The sequence below is a fragment of the Pipistrellus hanaki genome, assembly GCF_964339955.1.
Source record: "Pipistrellus hanaki genome assembly, chromosome: 14".
Lineage (NCBI taxonomy): Eukaryota > Metazoa > Chordata > Mammalia > Chiroptera > Vespertilionidae > Pipistrellus > Pipistrellus hanaki.
In genome coordinates, this window is record NC_140516.1 from 1717837 (window position 1) to 1734597 (window position 16761).

Below are 16761 nucleotides of genomic sequence, written 5' to 3' on the forward strand. Positions count from 1 at the left end.
GTAAGTCAGCCTCAAGTACCCTAAAATGCAGAGTTCTCTGAGGGTTAAACACACAAATGCGCTGCAGCTGGTGAGGTGATGTCTCCCCCACCCCCCACCAAAATCTGCATCTATCAGTGCTTGACAATTAGTTATTATTTAAATAACAAAACAAAAAACTGTTAAACACCGAGGTAAATCAATTCTCAGATGATTACCAGTGTAACAGAAAAATGTAGTTCGCCCTGATTGTTCTCATTCAAATGTTTTGTATTTCTTACCACCTGCCAGTCAGCTTTACCAAAAAATCTGTTCCTTTTCCTAAATCAATGATTAATAAATATCAATGTATTTTAAAATAATTAAACAAAATATATCTAATTCCATTTTCTGGGTATCATTTCCTGATATGCCTTTAAAATAGTTTGCTAAGCTAGCTTCTGTACTCAGGGCAAGTACAACCTGTCTTTCCCAAGTTACACTGGCACACTATGCTCTCAGAAGGTGATGGGTGGGGTCAGGGTAGGTAGGAGGGAGAAAACAATTTGTCCAGAACCAGTTACTTACTTATAGATTTCCCAACAATCTGCATTATCAAAAATAGGAAGACATTAGAAGGCAGCCACTGCATTAAAAACATTACAGCTGGCACTGATACAAGAGCCCCGATTTGTCACTTTATACAAGGAAATAACAAAGTCTAAATGACTAAATCTTAGACTTTTAGCTATTTTCCCCAGTACACACCAAACTAATATTTTTATGGCTTCAAGTTTTACAAATCCAATGAAGAAACAAGATATGACTACCGGAAAGGTATTTAAAAACATGAATGAAATAGATCTCTACAAGCCTGTATTCAGGCCTGATCAATTAAAGAAAAAATGTAAAACTGGTGGTCTGAACAATACAAGAAAAATTTGCAGTGTTGTGAAATTAAATGTTTTGTGTGTTCCATGACTGTTTTCCAAACAACACACTGCTCTGTGAAGTAAGAATCTAAATGGAAAAAAAGGGTCTTTTCTACACCAGCAATTTAAGGCTTTGCGTTTATGCATTTGATCCTGTCACTCTATAGAAGAATATACACGTTATCTGGAAACATGAATTCCACATTGGTGTTTTAGCTTCTTATATTTACTGTACTGAGCATTAGAAAATATATCTAGAGAGTTCTCCCTCCAAACTTAGTGTTTCAGGAGCCTCCCTGACATGAAGCGTAAACTGCCCTGGGTTGTCCATTTTGCTTCAGCCTTTACAGGGCGCATCATCTTAGATAACAGTCCCTTCAACTGTTACTTGTTTTCTTGCGTCTATAGTTATGACTCACTATGGTATCATAATGAACATGGTCACGATCTGAAAGTGAAAAAGTTTGACAACCTAAATCAAATCAAGAATAAAAAGTATGCTATTAATTAATCCCTTGTGTCTTTGGATTCCATCTAATTTTAAATATAGACAGTAGTTCAGGGAACAACAAGAAAAAATTCACAAAATTATTAAAAGCTTTATTTACGATCGGAATCATTCAACAAAAAAAGCAAAAGCAATGAGCCTGAAAAAGGAACTACGCTGTTGTCTAGAATGTCCTCAGAACATTCGATGCCTCAGTAGCTAAGCTGCCTCTGCACCTGGCTGGCATGACAACAGTGGCTCAACATACACAGCAGTTGCACTAACAGCAGCACAAATTTCCCCCTGAATCTTGCCCAGAGTGAAGCAAGAGAACAGGGGAGAGTATAAACTCTGCCAAAGGAAGTGTACTTAAATACTGCATGTAATTAACAGCCTGAACCTTTTCCCTCATTTTTGATAGTTGCAGATTGATGTAGTAACTGTCATTGAGCAAATGCAGAATGCATGACGAAGAAATCAGGAGGCCTTAGAAATCCAACGTGAATGATACTGATGAATGTTCTTGGTATTCTCCAAGGAGATCTGTCTTTCACCACTTCTCTGTCTCAGACCGGCTCCAGCACGGCCGAGCCCTGCAGCAGAGGTAAAGCAGCTAGCAATGTTCCAAGTACTCAATCACTCTAGAGATAGACTTCTGGCCTGTGGTTCCAACAGCACACTGCAAGTAGGATGGGGAGAGAGGAAGCAAGTTACCAGTTCACAAACTTTAAAAAATATTAGACTAAAGCATAAATTCTTTAGCTTTACTAAACTGAACACTGTGAATCAAACACACTGAGACTAAATTATGGCTTTGATAATATAGGTATCAATATATCTGGCCATTATAACAATTATCTTCAACAGAGCAAACTTACTAAAAGAAGATCCCTTTTGCCCTGGTTGGGTTGCCCAGTCGGTTGGAGCATTGTCCCGTATACCAAAAGGCTCAATTCCGGTCAGGGCACATGCCCAAAATGCGGGCCTGATCCCCAGTCAGGGGCTGCAGGAGGCAGACCCTCCATCTTTCTCATCTCATCGATGTTTCTCTCCCTTTATCCCTCTCCCTTCCTCTCTCTCTCTCAAATCAATAAAAACACTTAAAAAATAATAATAAAGTCCAGGTTTCTTTCCATTCACTATGGCCACAAAATTTTTAGTTCTGCTGTCATTAATTTATCATACTTATATTTAAAACCACAAAAGCTGCACTGGAAGCTACTTACAGTAAGATTCATAAAGCTCAGGAATTTTTTGAGCATCTCTGTCATTATTGAAAAGTCCCCTTCAGGCAGATACTCCCGCACAGTGGTCACATTGATCTGAGGAAACATCAAAGAAATACTGATCAGTGTGGCTCAATTGACTGAGCACCATCCTATGCACTGTATGGAAGGTTGCCAGTTTGATCCCAGTCAAGGTGCATACGGGAGGCAACTAATTAATGTTTCTCACATCAATGTTTCTCTCTCCTCCATCCCCCTCTCTGAAATCAGTTTATATATATACATATACATTCTAATGTGTGTGTGTGTGTGTGTGTGTGTGTGTGTGTATATATATATATATATATATATATATATATATATATAAATACACACACACACACACACACACACACATATATATATACTAATATATATATTAAAATGTATGTATGTCAGGTGGTAGAAAACACGAGCTTGCACCTTGCACTGTGTTGATGGTTATGGGCACATTGTGTTCCAAACCTCCATAGTTCAAGGGTCCCTGAACTCTTGGTTAATATGGCATTTCCTCTCTTTCCTCGTTCAACAGTGCTTGCATGCGTGTGTTCCCATTCCCTATCCCATCCTATCCACAAAGAAAGGAGAAAGGCTAAGCTGGCAAAGGCTACAAAATGAAGTTATGTGTGCATGTTTACTTTTGTAACTGCACTGAAAATGCTTAAAACAACTAAACATGCCCTAACCGGTTTGGCTCAATGGACAGAGTGTTGGCCTGCGGACTGAAGGGTCCCAGGTTCAATTCTGGTCAAGGGCATGTACCTTGGTTGCAGGCACATCCCTAGGCAGGGGTGTGCGGGAGGCAGGTGATCGATGTTTCTCTCTCATCTCTCATCGATGTCTCAAGCTCTCCCTTCCTCTCTGTAAGAAAATCAATAAAATATATTAAAAACAAAACAAAAAACTCAACACGTGCTGTTGAGTATGTGTGTGTGTGTGTGTGTTGGGGTGGTGGGAAGAGTTAGGAGAGGAGGAAGGAGTGCAGATTTAAAATGTTACACTTCATGGACACAGACAATAAATAGGGTGGTGAAGGCTTGGGGTGAGAAATGAGAACAGACTAGAAGAGATCAATGGGGGAGAAGGGGGACATATGTAATACTTTTAACAATAAAGATTTAAAAAAATGTTACACTTTAAAATGTACTCAGAGCTGCTTATGGAATAAAAATAAAAAGATCAAAGAAAATTCCTCGCCTTAGCTGGTTTGGCTTAGTGGATAGTTGTGTCAGCCTGCGGACTGAAAGGTCCCAGGTTCGATTCTGGTCAAGAGCACATGCCAAAGTTGTGGGCTCGAGCCCCAGTAGGTAGTGTGCAGGAGACAGCCAATCAATGATTCTCTGTCATCATTGATGTTTCTATCTCTCTCTCCCTCTCCCTTTCTGAACTCAATAATAAAATTAAAAAAAGAAAGAAAAATCCTTATGTTCCACGGGTGAATCCAACTAATTATGGAGGCTAAGAATTTAAGTAGAGCTTCCTAAAAGGCACCTAGCATAACCTATGTAAAGGAGCATGTCAGAAGCCAGGAGAGAGTAAAGTGTTTCCTCCACTGACAGTTATCGAGACAGCTAAACTACTTATAAGCCAATCTGTTAAGGAAAATGTATGACTTAGGAGCCGAGAAGGAGTGCCCAATCTGCTCCCTAAGACAGACCGGGTGTAAGAGGCACTGTGAAACACTAGTCACGAGAACTCAAGGAACCAAAACCACATCTGATGTCTCAAGGGCCGGGGTTTTGAAGTGAGCCTAGCTGATCTGCAGGAAGACAAAGTTGCATTTAGAAAATCCAAGCTAATTACTGAGGATGTTCTGGGCAAAAACTGCCTAACTTCCATAGACTGGATCTTACCCAAGACAAAATGGGCTCCGTGGTCAAAAAAACATGGCAGACCGTGATGGAAGCTCATGTTGCAGTCAACACTGCCGATGGTTGTTTGCTCGTCTATTCTGTGCTGGTTTTACTGAAAAGTGCAACCACCAGATTCAGAAGACCTCTTAGGTTCAGCATGGACAGGTCTGCCAAACCCGGAGGATGAAGGAAATCGTGACCCAGAGATACAGACAAACGACTTGAAAGAAGTGTCCATAACAGATTCCAGACCCCATGGGGAAACACATGGAAAAGGCTCGCCACGCTATTCCTCCGCTCCACTGTGTCTTTGTTAGAAAAGTCAAATGCTGAAGCCAGGTTTGAACTGGGGAAACCCAAGGAGATTCAAAAGCTACATGGGTTCGTGTGCCTTTAGATCAGAGCTGGACTGCAATGAAAGCATGGAGAGACAGATAAGATTCAGAAAAATACACAGGACTTAAGACACATGGACATGGTGGCAGTGGGGGATGGGAGGCGAGCACAATAGCAAAAATGACGAAGTGTTTGTGGGTGGGCAGACCCACAGTATGAATGCTTCTCCTAATTAAGCCCTTCACACTATCACTGAGATTCTAACCTTCCCACCATGCAACACACCTCCACCTTTTCTTGGCTCCTGAATACCCTGTCTCCTACAGAACCTCCCTTTCATTTGAAAATTGGGCTGTTCTACTTGTCCCTATCCTTAAAAACAAACAAAAAAAACACCCAGCCTGCCCAGTGTGGCTCAGTGATTGAGCATCGACCTATGAATTAGGAGTTTTTGGTTCAATTCCTGGTTGTGGGCTCAATCCCCAGAAGGAGGTGTGCAGGAAGCAGCTGACCAAGATTCACTCTCATCATTGATGTTTCTCTCTCTCTCCCCCTCCCTTCCTCTCTGAAATCAATACAAATATATTTAAAAAAAAAAAAAAACAACCACCCCCATGTGTCCTGCTCTAAAAGCAGACTGTCCCAAAGGCCAGAACCATCCACTTCTGTGTTCCCTCAGCACAGAACTGTCTGGACATTCATACTTCTTACAGTTCGATTACAATGATCTAGCTCTCACATAGTAGCCCCATTTACCTGGCCAATGAGTAGTTCAAACAAAAGCATGTGGGCCAATATTGGCCAAGATGCGGGGGAGCCTATTTGGTATAGTGAGTGTGAAGGGGTTCTAGAGGGGGAAGCAATGCTCTTACAGCCCTTGGTATCACTGAGGCCAGACTTCCACCTTGAGCCGGCTGAGCATGGATTTTATATTATGCTCTCTTTTACTTCAACCAAAGGTATGTGAATTGATTTATCATCCATTAGTCAAGAATGTTCTCATCAAACCCAATGTACTATTACTTGGAATGTACCTTTAAAAGTTCACCAAATATTCAAAACAGTCACAGGAATGTAAAGTACAGAATAGGGCCCTAGCTGGTTTGGCTCAGTGGCTTGCGACTGAAGGGTCCCAAGTTCAATTCCAGTCAAGGGCACATACCTGGGTCGAAGGCTTGATCCCCAACCCCAGTCAGGTTACATGTAGGAGGCAACCAATCAATGTATCTCTCACATCGATGTTACTCCTTCTGTAATCAGTAGGGACCTGAGGCTAAGCCCTCCCTTGCCTGGGGGGCTCGATAGGGGACCTCAAGGTGTGCTTCCCATCCTGGTACTTGGCTAGAGGATCTCAGGCCACGCCCCCAACCCCAGCACCAGGCCAGAGGACCTAAGGTTGTGCCCCCCACCCAGTGGGGCTTGACAGGGGACCTCAAGGGGCACACCCAGTGTTGGGTTGGGGGAACTCAGGCTGCACCCCAGCCCAGCGGGACTTGATAGGGGACCAAAAGGCAGTACCCCCATCCCGGTGCTGGGCTGGGGGATCTGAGGCTGCGCTGTCCCCCACCCCCCACTTGGAGGGACTTGACAGGGGATCTCAGGCAGTGTTCCCCACCAGGCAGGGCTTGATGGAGGACCTCAAGGCATGCCCCCCACTCTAGTCTGGTCTAGGGGACCTCAGGCCACACGCCCGCCCCCCCCCCCCCCCCCCCCCGCAATCCTGGTGCCAACTAGGGGACCTGAAGCTATACCCTTTGCCTGGCAGGGCTTGACAAGGGTGGGACTGGTCAGGTCAGGATCTAGCCCAATTAGTGTGTGTGTGTGTGTGTGTGTGTGTGTGTGTGTGTGTGTGTGGTGCGGCCAGGTCTGGATCTCACGTGATTTTGAGGTGCATGTGGGTGGACAGGGATTTGACTCTGCATCCCCTGGTGTGCCCCAGACTCTCATAGAAGGAAGGTTTTCATATACATTTTACTAATTTTCTTTCATCTCTGACACTTCTATTATAGAGAAAGGGCAAATAGTAATATTAAATTATTTCCTCTAATTAATCCTCCTTTAATGTGCATAAATTTCATGCACTGGGTCACTAGTCTCTCTCTCTCTCTCTCTCTCTCTCTCTCTCTCTCTCTATATATATATATATATATATATAAGCTAATTAAATAATGGTATGAAGCTGCCACAATGGAATCTTTTCAATACACATAAAACAGTGAACTCTTACTTACGGGACTCTCCTGGCAGAGACAACCAAGAAGCAGTGCTGTGTACGAGGCCACAATGCAATCCTCCATATGTTTGCCAGCATGCTGAAGGGCTAAGAATAAACAAAACACTGTAACAGCATATAAAAAAATAAAACCCCACAAATCCAACAACTCAGTTATCATTTCTTCAAAACTATTAAACAATAATAATGATGCTAGAAAAATGGGATATCCACACAAATTCACAAAAAATAATAAGTGGAAGATAATGTAAGAGCTAAAACCATAAACCTCTTAGAAGAAAACACAGACTAGTCCTGGCCAATGTGGGTCAGTGCCATCCTGTACCCCGACAGGTCGTAGATTCTGGTTAGGGCGCATACAGGTTGAGGATTCCATCCCCAGACAGAGTGCATACAGGAGGCAACCAAGAGATGTCTCTCTCTCTCTCTCTCTCTCTCTCTCTCTCTCTCTCTCTCTCTCCTTCCTCACTCTCTAAAAAACAATTAAAAACATATCTTCAGGTGAGGATTAAGCTCAAACAAAAACCACAGACTAAATCATTGTGACATTAGGTTAGCAAATAGCTTTTTCAACAATAAAACCCAAAAATGACAAAGTAAAGAATAGGTACTTTTTGCAGAGACTGGTTTGGCTCAGTGGATAGAGTGTCTGCCTGCGGACTGAAAAGTCCCAGGTTCGATTCCGGTCAAAGGGCATGTACCTTGGTTGTGGACACATCAGTGACTCTCTCTCATCGATGTTTCTAACTATCCCTCTCTCTTCCTCTCTGTAAAAAAATCTCTCTATATATAGAATAGGTACTTTTGTATTTCAAGTTACCATATACCATCAAGAAAGTAAAAGACAACCTTCAGAATATATCTGCAAATCATATACCTATAATCAGGGTCAAATATCCAGAATAAAGAATGTGTGCAGCAAAAAGACAAACTGATTTAAAACATGGGCATTTGGCTCTACTGGTTTGGCTCAGTGGACAGTGTGTCAGCCTGCGAACTGAAAGGTCCCAGGTTCAATTCTGGTCAAGGGCACATGCCAGAGTTGGAGTCTCGATCCCCAGTAGGGGGGAGGGGGAGGTATGCAGGAGGCAGCCAATCAATAATTCTCTGTCATCACCGATGTTTCTCCCTCTCTCCCTCTCCCTTCTTCTCTGAAATCAATAACAATGAATTTAAAAAAAAACAAAACAAAAAAATATGGGTATTTGGATATATATTTCTCCGAAGATGTTTAAATGACCATTAAGCATGTGAAAAGATGCTCAACACCATTTCTTAACTAGGGAAGAATCAAGTGACATACAACTTTACTCCCACTCGAATGGCTGAAATAAGAGGCACATAACTCTAAGAAACTGAAATCCTTACATGTTGCTGGTAGGAAATTAAAATGGTGCAGCCACTTTGGAAAACAATTTTGCAGTTTCTTAAAATGCCAAACATAGAATAAACAAATAATGTAGCATTTTCACACTTGGGTACGTACCCAGGAAAACTGAAAATATATGTTCACACAAAAACTTGTACATTGATGTTCATAGCAGCATTACTTATGACCAAATATAGACACAAACCCAAATGTCCATCAACTGACTAGATAAACAAAATGTGGTATACACATAAATGGAACATTATTTGTCTATAAAAATAAATTGGGGCCCCATCAGGTTTGGCTCAGTGAATATAGTATCAGTCTGTGGACTTAAGGGTCCGAGGTTTGATTCCGGTCAAGGGCACATATTTAAGTTGCAGATTCAATCACCAGACCTGGTCAGGGTGCAGCACGTGGGAAAGGCAACCAAATGCTGTCTTTCTCTCAACATCAATTTTCTCTCTGACTTCCACTCTCTCTAAAAAATCAATGGGAAAATATGCTCAGGTGAGGGATGGATGGATGAATGAATACAAAAATAAGAATGAATTAGGTACTGGCACATGCTGTGAAGTGGAAGAAACCCATGACGAAGGGCCATACCATGTGATTCCATTTATACAAAACTAGAGGCCTGATGCCCGAAGACTCGTGCCAGAACGGGCCTTCCTTCCCCGGGATGCCCACACTGCCTCGCTCCGGCCGGAGCCACCTTTCTGCCATCCCGCGCTGCCCAGAGGCCTGGAGCGGCTGGGGCATCCTGCCCTGACCCAACTGCTCCGTGCCTGTGTATACAAATTAACCTTCCGTCTTTGTTGGGTTAATTTGCATACTCACTCCTGATTGGCTGGTGGTCATGAAGGTACGGTCAATTTACATCTCTTTCTTTTATTAGTGTGGATGTCCAGAATAAGCAAATACAGAGACAAAAATAGATTAATAATTTCCAGAGGCTATGGAGTGAAGAGTAAGGGGTAATTGTTGTTTGTAGGTATGGGATTTCTGTCAAGGATGCATGTCGGGTTGCAGGCTCAATAGATAGAGTGTCAGTCTGCAGACTGAAGGGTCCCGGGTTCGATTCCAGTCAATGGCACATGCCCGGGCTGTGGGGCTCGATCTCCAGGAGGCAGCCAATCAATGCTTCTCTTTCATCTCTGATGTTTCTATCTCTCTCTCTCCCTCTTTCTTCCTCTCTGAAATCAATAAAAACGTATTTAAAAAATAAAAAATAAATAAAAAGCAGTAAAAAATGTTATGCCAAAGGAAACTATCAAAATTAGTAAATGAGGAAATAAAACAGATTTCTTACAATATCATAACTAACGACATTAGATTTGGAGAGCATGGGCACAAGAGAGAGAGAGAGAGTAGACTCAGAATCAACATTGCTGGTGCTTGCATCCTAGCTGGGTGAAGATAAACATATTAAATTTTGAAACTTGAGTGGCATGAGTAACAACTGGCTATTTTGCAGAATTTGCATGAATCAAGCATCACAGTTCCTGACAACAGTAGATAATGTTTGATTAGTGAAACCATTACCTTCAGTATATTCCTTACTGTGTTTGCCACCAACTACCTATACCATTTGAGAATGATAACTGTAATTTATGACAATAGAACTCAGTACATAAAGGGAGAACAATAAAAGAATCTCAAAGTTTCAAAACTAAAAACTTTTAGGGGTCAGTGTTCAGCTGCTTCCCATTACAGAGAAGTAAGGCTGGCCCCGGAAGGAAAGGCACCTTTCCTCACTCACATGTGCCGACTTCACTGCCAGCGCGTCAACCAACGCCTGTGCGCACTGAGACAGCAAAGCTGTGTGCACTGAACTAGAGAGGCCATGAAGTAGAATAAATAAAAGATCATGACAACACATGACTTAAAAGTATGTTCTGGAGAAAAAATAAGCCATCATTGAATTTTCTATGTGAATACACTAAAAATAAATGTACCTTTATTGAGGTCAAGTTCCTCCTCCTCCTCTTCCTTCTTTTGTCTCTCTTCTGCACCGTCAGTCTTTTCCGTTGATACCCACTGTATTTCTCCACTTGTTTCTTGCCACTCTCCACTCTTATCATGCTGAGTGGTGGGAGTATCTTTGATCAATTCATCTGTTTTACTTTCTGCCAACTGGGCTGCTCGCTCTCGCTCAAGAAATAGCTGACAAAAATTATTTTTGAAGAGATTAAAAAAGAGATCACCAACCAATATGTATGTAGCCAAATATAAAGTTCTATTTGTTTTTAATCATCACTAATCCTGAGAAGCAAGTTGTATGATAAAAAGGGTAAGTATCAATAAAAGCCCTTGTTTGGTAATTCTTGCTCTATATCTTATGAAGGCCAAAATGAAAGTATAAATGCTGTTAGTATTCAATCAAGTAAATTAAGTGTCTACTAATAATGCAGGCAGGCATTGTGTTTGTAAGAATGAAAATCTCAGTACTTCCTTTAATTTGAATAATAATGACAAAAAATTTCAAGTAAAAAAAGCTATAAACTTAAATAATTAAAACAGCCCTAGCCAGTTTGGCTTAGTGGATAGAACGTCAGCCTACGAACTGGAAGGGTCCCAGGTTCAATTCTGTCAAGGATGCATGTCGGGTTGCAGGCTCGATCCCCAATAGGGGGCATGCAGGAGGCAACTGATCAATGATTCTCTCTCATCACTGATGTTTCTCTCTCCCCCTCCCTCCCATTTCCTTCCTCTCTGAACTCAATAAAAATATATTAAAAAAACAAAACAAAACAAAAAAACACAACAAAACCAAACCACAAGCAGAAAGGATGAATTAACTGAAAAGAAGAACAATGAATAAAACTATATTATACTATGTAAAAGTAACATGGCTTCTTTAAAAGAATACAAAAACCAGTAAAAAAGTAAAAAGGTTCAGAAAAAAACTCAGAGTTGGAACTCAACTAATCATATTAAAAATGAGGTGCAATTGTCAATGAAAGTGCACAGGGAACACTCTAAGTGAAAAAGAGAATACCCTGAACTTCCTTGCCTTCACTGACCTGATCTTCCCTGGGTGGGTACCGTGCTGAACATGCAGAGAGCACTGAAATACTGGTATGATTTGGGGAAAACCCAAAGTTACTAAAGACAACTACCTGATAATCAAATGCCAAATAAACCTCAGAGATTTGCTTAATGTACAAAGAGTGGTCTATAAAATTTAATGCCTTAAAAAATAAAATTCAGATTTTGTATAAAGCAGCATTTCTTAAAATTGGTTCAAGGATCCCTATATCCTTTCAGGGAGACCATGAGGTCAATGATATTAAGAGGTCAGGTGACTTCTTTCATTCTCTCTGAATATACAGTAGTTTTCCAGAATGCACAGCTCATGTACTTATATTATTGCTCTAGTGCCTGATGGTATGGGTGCCCATGTTTCACAATTTTCTTTTTCTTTTTTTAAATATTTTTATTGATTTCTTACAGAGAGGAAGAGAGAGGGATAGAGAGTCAGAAACATCGATGAGAGAGAATCATCGATCAGCTGCCTCTTGCACAACCGCCACTGGGGATATGCCCGCAACCAAGGTACATGCCCTTGACCGGAATCGAACCCAAGACCCTTCAGTCCTCAGACCGATGCTCTATCCACTGAGCCAAACTGGTTTCGGCATGTTTCACAATTTTCTTAGTAAGTTTGGAAAGATAGAGCACATATAAACAAAATATCTTTAATTTTTAAGAGTATAAAGATCAAAATGTTTGAGATGAGAATGATGGGCTCCTAACTGTAATTCAGGAAAAAAAGATCAAATTGTTGTGGATTACTTTTGAGGGCACAGTTCAAACATTATTAGTTTCAAATAGGCCAAAAAATTAATAGGTTAGCTAGCAAAGGCTTCAGAAACAATGAAAAGGATAGTTTATCATCACTTCTGCATATATGCAAACTACCATTTAAGGAAATGACAAAGGCAGCTAGGAATTTATGAGTCTGGAAAAAAGTAAAAACTGTAATGTCCACCGTTGTCAAGAAACAAGAACTCACATACATTTTTTTTAAGGGGGGGGATATAAATGGATGGGAGAGGGAGTGTTTGTTTTGGGTGGGAGTTGGAGATACCAATTTTAAATATTCATATTCTGACACAATTCTTAAACCAGGAAATTATTCCACAGACATACTTTAAAGATCGTGACCCAATATATAGGTATATAAGTCCTGGGCACAGATCAGACCAGTAAGTGCTGGATGAGGTGGGGCTGAAGGCTGATTCCTAATTTGTGATTAAAAATCTATTTTTGACTTATAAACAAATATGCCTTTCACTAACAATGCTTAAGGAGTGATAAGTAAGGGTATTCATTCTGACCCAGTGTACCTCTCACTAAACTGGTGAGACTGGGAGAGAAGCAGAGGGGTTGGGGGAGGAATAAAAAGGAAAGGATGGGAGGGGAGATAAGACAAAGAGTAGTGCAACTGATAAGGAAATTGGACACATGCAACAAACTGAAGGTGTTTAAGTTATTGCTTACCTGCACTAAAGCCTGAACAGCATGAACTTGTCCAGCTATCCTTAAACTATCATCTCCTTCTCCACTGCAGAAGGAAGAATCGAAAGAGCACGACGTTTCCATGTTGACAAGACAGTGCCGATTCCGAGCACTATATTCTACTAAATTAATCAGTAGACCTAGGCCCTATAAAAATTAAAACTGCATATTACCACAGGTGAGAATTAAAAGCAAATTAACATAATGTACATCACTTTACTGGTAACTAGAAACCTAATCAGTGCCCTACCGTCTACAAAACAGTTAAAAACTAGTATGTAAGATAATGGTCTTCCCAAAAAATGATTTAACCACTTTTTAAAAGAATCTTCACCTGAGGATGTTTTCCCATTAACTTAGATAAGTTGAAGGGATGGAGGTAGAAACACGGATGTGAGAGAAACATAAGACTGTTTGCCTCACACACACTGTGCCTGGAGATTGAACCTGCAACCCAGGTATGTGCCCTTGAGGGGGAATCAAACTCTAGAGCCTTTGGTGTGGGGCAGACACTCTAACAACTCACTGGCCCACATCGGCCAGGGCTGATTTCACCACTTTTTTAAATCTCCACTTTTAATTCTTATATTATTTGTACACAGGGCCCTTCACAGCTACTTTGCACAGTAAGATCATGTTCATAAGGAATCTACTGAAACCCACAATGTCTGCGTACTAGAGGCCCCTTGCAATGGGCCTTCCTTCCCTTGGCTTCCTGCACCAGTTTTCCTCTGGCACCCCGGACTCAGGCCTTCGCTCTGGCCGGTTCGTCTTCACTGCTCTGCTGGAGTCTGCCATCTGGAATCTGCAATCTTTCGGCTTCACTGCGGCACCCCACTCCTGTAGATCCCTTCGCCCCCTGCCCTCCCTCTCATCATATCAGGCGTCCTTGCTCTGCCTGGCCACTCCTCGCCTGGAGCAGCTGGGCGGCCGCCATCTTTGGCCTTCTAATTTGCATACTCACTCTGATTGGCTGTGGGCGTAGCAGAGGTACAGTCAATTTACATGTTTGTCTATTATTAGGTAAGAAGATATAAAAGCCTAAGTGACTGAACGACTGGTCACTACGATGCACACTGACCACCAGGGGGGAGATGCTCAATGCAGGAGCTGCACCCTGGTGGTGAGTGTGCTTCCGCCTCTGCAGCAGTGCTACCAATTGGCAGCAGCAGGTGCAGCGGCATTGGGATGAACAGGAGTGGCACCCAGCCAGGACTTGGGCTCCTCCCCAGCCGCCTGCCACTTCGTACACTACTACATCCCCCGAGGGGTCCTGGATTGTGAGGTCACAGGCCAAGCTGAAGGACCCCACTGGTGCACGAATCCATGCAACTGGGCCTCTTATATCCAATAATTTGTTCTAACCCCAAAACTAAGATGAAGTTTTCATTATCAACCAAGCACACAATCAACCAACTACTCATTTCTGAAATAGCTGCTTCGACTCACTAGCACTCGAATATCAAATCTCTGCTCCTGAGGTAGGTACTTTGGAACCTGAAGCACACAGTTCATCGCTGTGCCGATCAAGCCATCCTGTTCTCCTGTTTTGGTGCTGCCCCACTCTAAAACAGAAAACAGTGTGAAAGTGTTATGGTTCTTCTTCATGACACCAACAACCAATATACACTAACAAGAATATGAAAAGTTAGAAATGTATAGCTCTTCTTTTTTTTTTTTTTTTAAACACATTAACTGTGCTAACTGACGACCATCACTCCATCACAAATGCTGAAGAAGTCATTAACTGTAATATTTCCAAGCCAAGATACCAGGCTTGTTCTAAAATGACCAACTCCTAAAGGCAGTCAAATCTACTAGTATACATGAATCAGTGAATTACATGATGGCAATTTAAAAAATCACTATCTCAAGAAAAGAAACAAGGGTGTAAAGAGCCTCCCAGGGAGAATCCATGTCACACGCGTCGCTCACCGTTGTCGTTCGTTAAATTGAGCAGCACCCCGATAATGGCCCGCATGCAGTCTTCCACTGCTTTGCCCACGTGGTTAGTGACATTCAGCTGAGGCAGAGGCTTGCTATCAGGCAAGCATATACTGTTCTCAGCACGGTTATACTGCTGAATCAATTCTTCACAATGTTGCAATGCTCTTAAGAGAAAACAAAATGTAGATTTACTCTAAACAAAAATAATTAAATTTAAAACTTCTTACTTGGGCCTTAATGTTTCAAAATCTGTCATATTAACTTACTTTCTTATCCCTATGTTATACTGTATTAACCTAGTAAATTATGTACTAAGTATGTCTGGTATTACAATGGTATCGCAATAGCTGCTACATTTGATTTATTTTGGGAAAATTCGATAATTTAAATTTTTTTAGGCCAAGTTAAATTATGAATTCTCTACAGAAGTTTTTATCTCTATTACTTAACAGTTGTCCCCCATTTTACCATTCTCTCCAACAGAAATGACTACAACCCTTCTCCAAACAAGCTAAAGTTCTTCAGAGTTAACACTAGACACTTTGGAATTTCACTCAGATCTTTTTTAATGCATGTTCTTAGCAGATAGAGAACATTATTAATACTGCACAATAAAATGATCTTGTATAGATGGGTATTAAATACTTCATAAATATTATAGCAAATGACAGGTCATTTAACCGATGTGTCTCCTGGCAGAATCAAGGTATCAGCTGTACCCAAGGATTCTCAAGATGCTACCCAAAATAACAAGTACATTTAATGCTTAAGTAGGTATAATATTTATGAATACTCTCCTTAAATCACAAAGTCCATTAAAAAAAAGTCTATGATGAGAGATGATGTAAGCTGTCTGCTGATGTGACATGCATTATATATATCACACAACCCCCTTGAAGAAACTGCCCTGTATCTGTTCCTCCTTTAGCTGCCCTTTGGTTAGGTCGGTATTCCTCATGCCTGATTTATAATAATGTCTTACGTAGATGTTTGGGGATGTTAGCCCCAACTACTATGCTGTTATAGTTCACTCAACTGCTTTAAGCAGTACTGAGCTAAATCACAGTTTGAATTGAGAGGTGGGTGAAGAAAAGTGAGGTATATTATTTAATTTTTCAATATGTTATCCTTGCATTTATCAGGGTTTTACAGAAAAGTTTAAGAAGCCTGATGAGAGATCGTTCACAAATATCCAACTCTGTCCTCCACCTCTACTTCTAAGACATTTGACACAAAGGTCCTAAATACAACAAAAGAGCTAAAACCTGTCCTTATCAGGAGGCGTGAAACATATAAGAGACATTTTAAAAGTAACATATTTAACTTGCAAGAAGACTCCCTTTTTAACAGAGTAAAAAAACTAGAATACATACCTTAATGGTATCAAGTGTGACACAAAATGTACAAAATACAAGAACAATGGAGAAGAAATTTACAGATTAAGAAAATAGATTAGAAAATACTGGAAACTGAATGCTAACTGGACATATTAATATTAGGCAAATAATAATTTTTGGGGTATAAAAATAATAATGTGGCTATATTTTTAAAGAGTCCTCTTGTATATACTTAAGTACTTATGAATGAAATGATAAATTTGTGGTTTGCTTCCAGATAATCTAGAAGGGGGAATGATAGGGTTACAGCTGGAAACAAGACTGGCTAGGATTGATGATGACTCAATCTGAATGATATGTAAATCAAGGCTTATTATACTATTTTGCCTCCTTTTGTCATGTATGATATTCTCCTGAATAAGAGGTTAAAAAAAAAAAAACACAGATAAATTTGAGTCAGGTAGTAAGTGGGACTTTGCTACTATACTAAGGACTTTGAGTATATGTGCAAAATCAGTAA

At 40.9% G+C, this 16761-nt stretch overlaps 1 protein-coding gene across 4 annotated transcripts in view; it reads right to left on the bottom strand.

Moving 5' to 3' along the window:
• Positions 1 to 1469: 1469 nt before the first annotated feature.
• Positions 1470 to 16761, bottom strand: part of WAPL (WAPL cohesin release factor) — a 92340-nt gene continuing 77048 nt past the window's right edge. For all 4 annotated transcript variants that reach the window (XM_084904134.1, XM_084904133.1, XM_084904136.1 and 1 more), the window contains 7 exons: positions 14893 to 15068; positions 14407 to 14522; positions 12940 to 13104; positions 10392 to 10599; positions 7063 to 7151; positions 2604 to 2699; positions 1470 to 2056 (listed from right to left, as the gene is read on the bottom strand). In XM_084904134.1, coding sequence (XP_084760260.1) covers positions 1991 to 2056; positions 2604 to 2699; positions 7063 to 7151; positions 10392 to 10599; positions 12940 to 13104; positions 14407 to 14522; positions 14893 to 15068 — 916 coding nt within the window. In that variant the 3' untranslated portion in view covers positions 1470 to 1990. The remainder of the gene's footprint in view (positions 2057 to 2603; positions 2700 to 7062; positions 7152 to 10391; positions 10600 to 12939; positions 13105 to 14406; positions 14523 to 14892; positions 15069 to 16761) is intronic.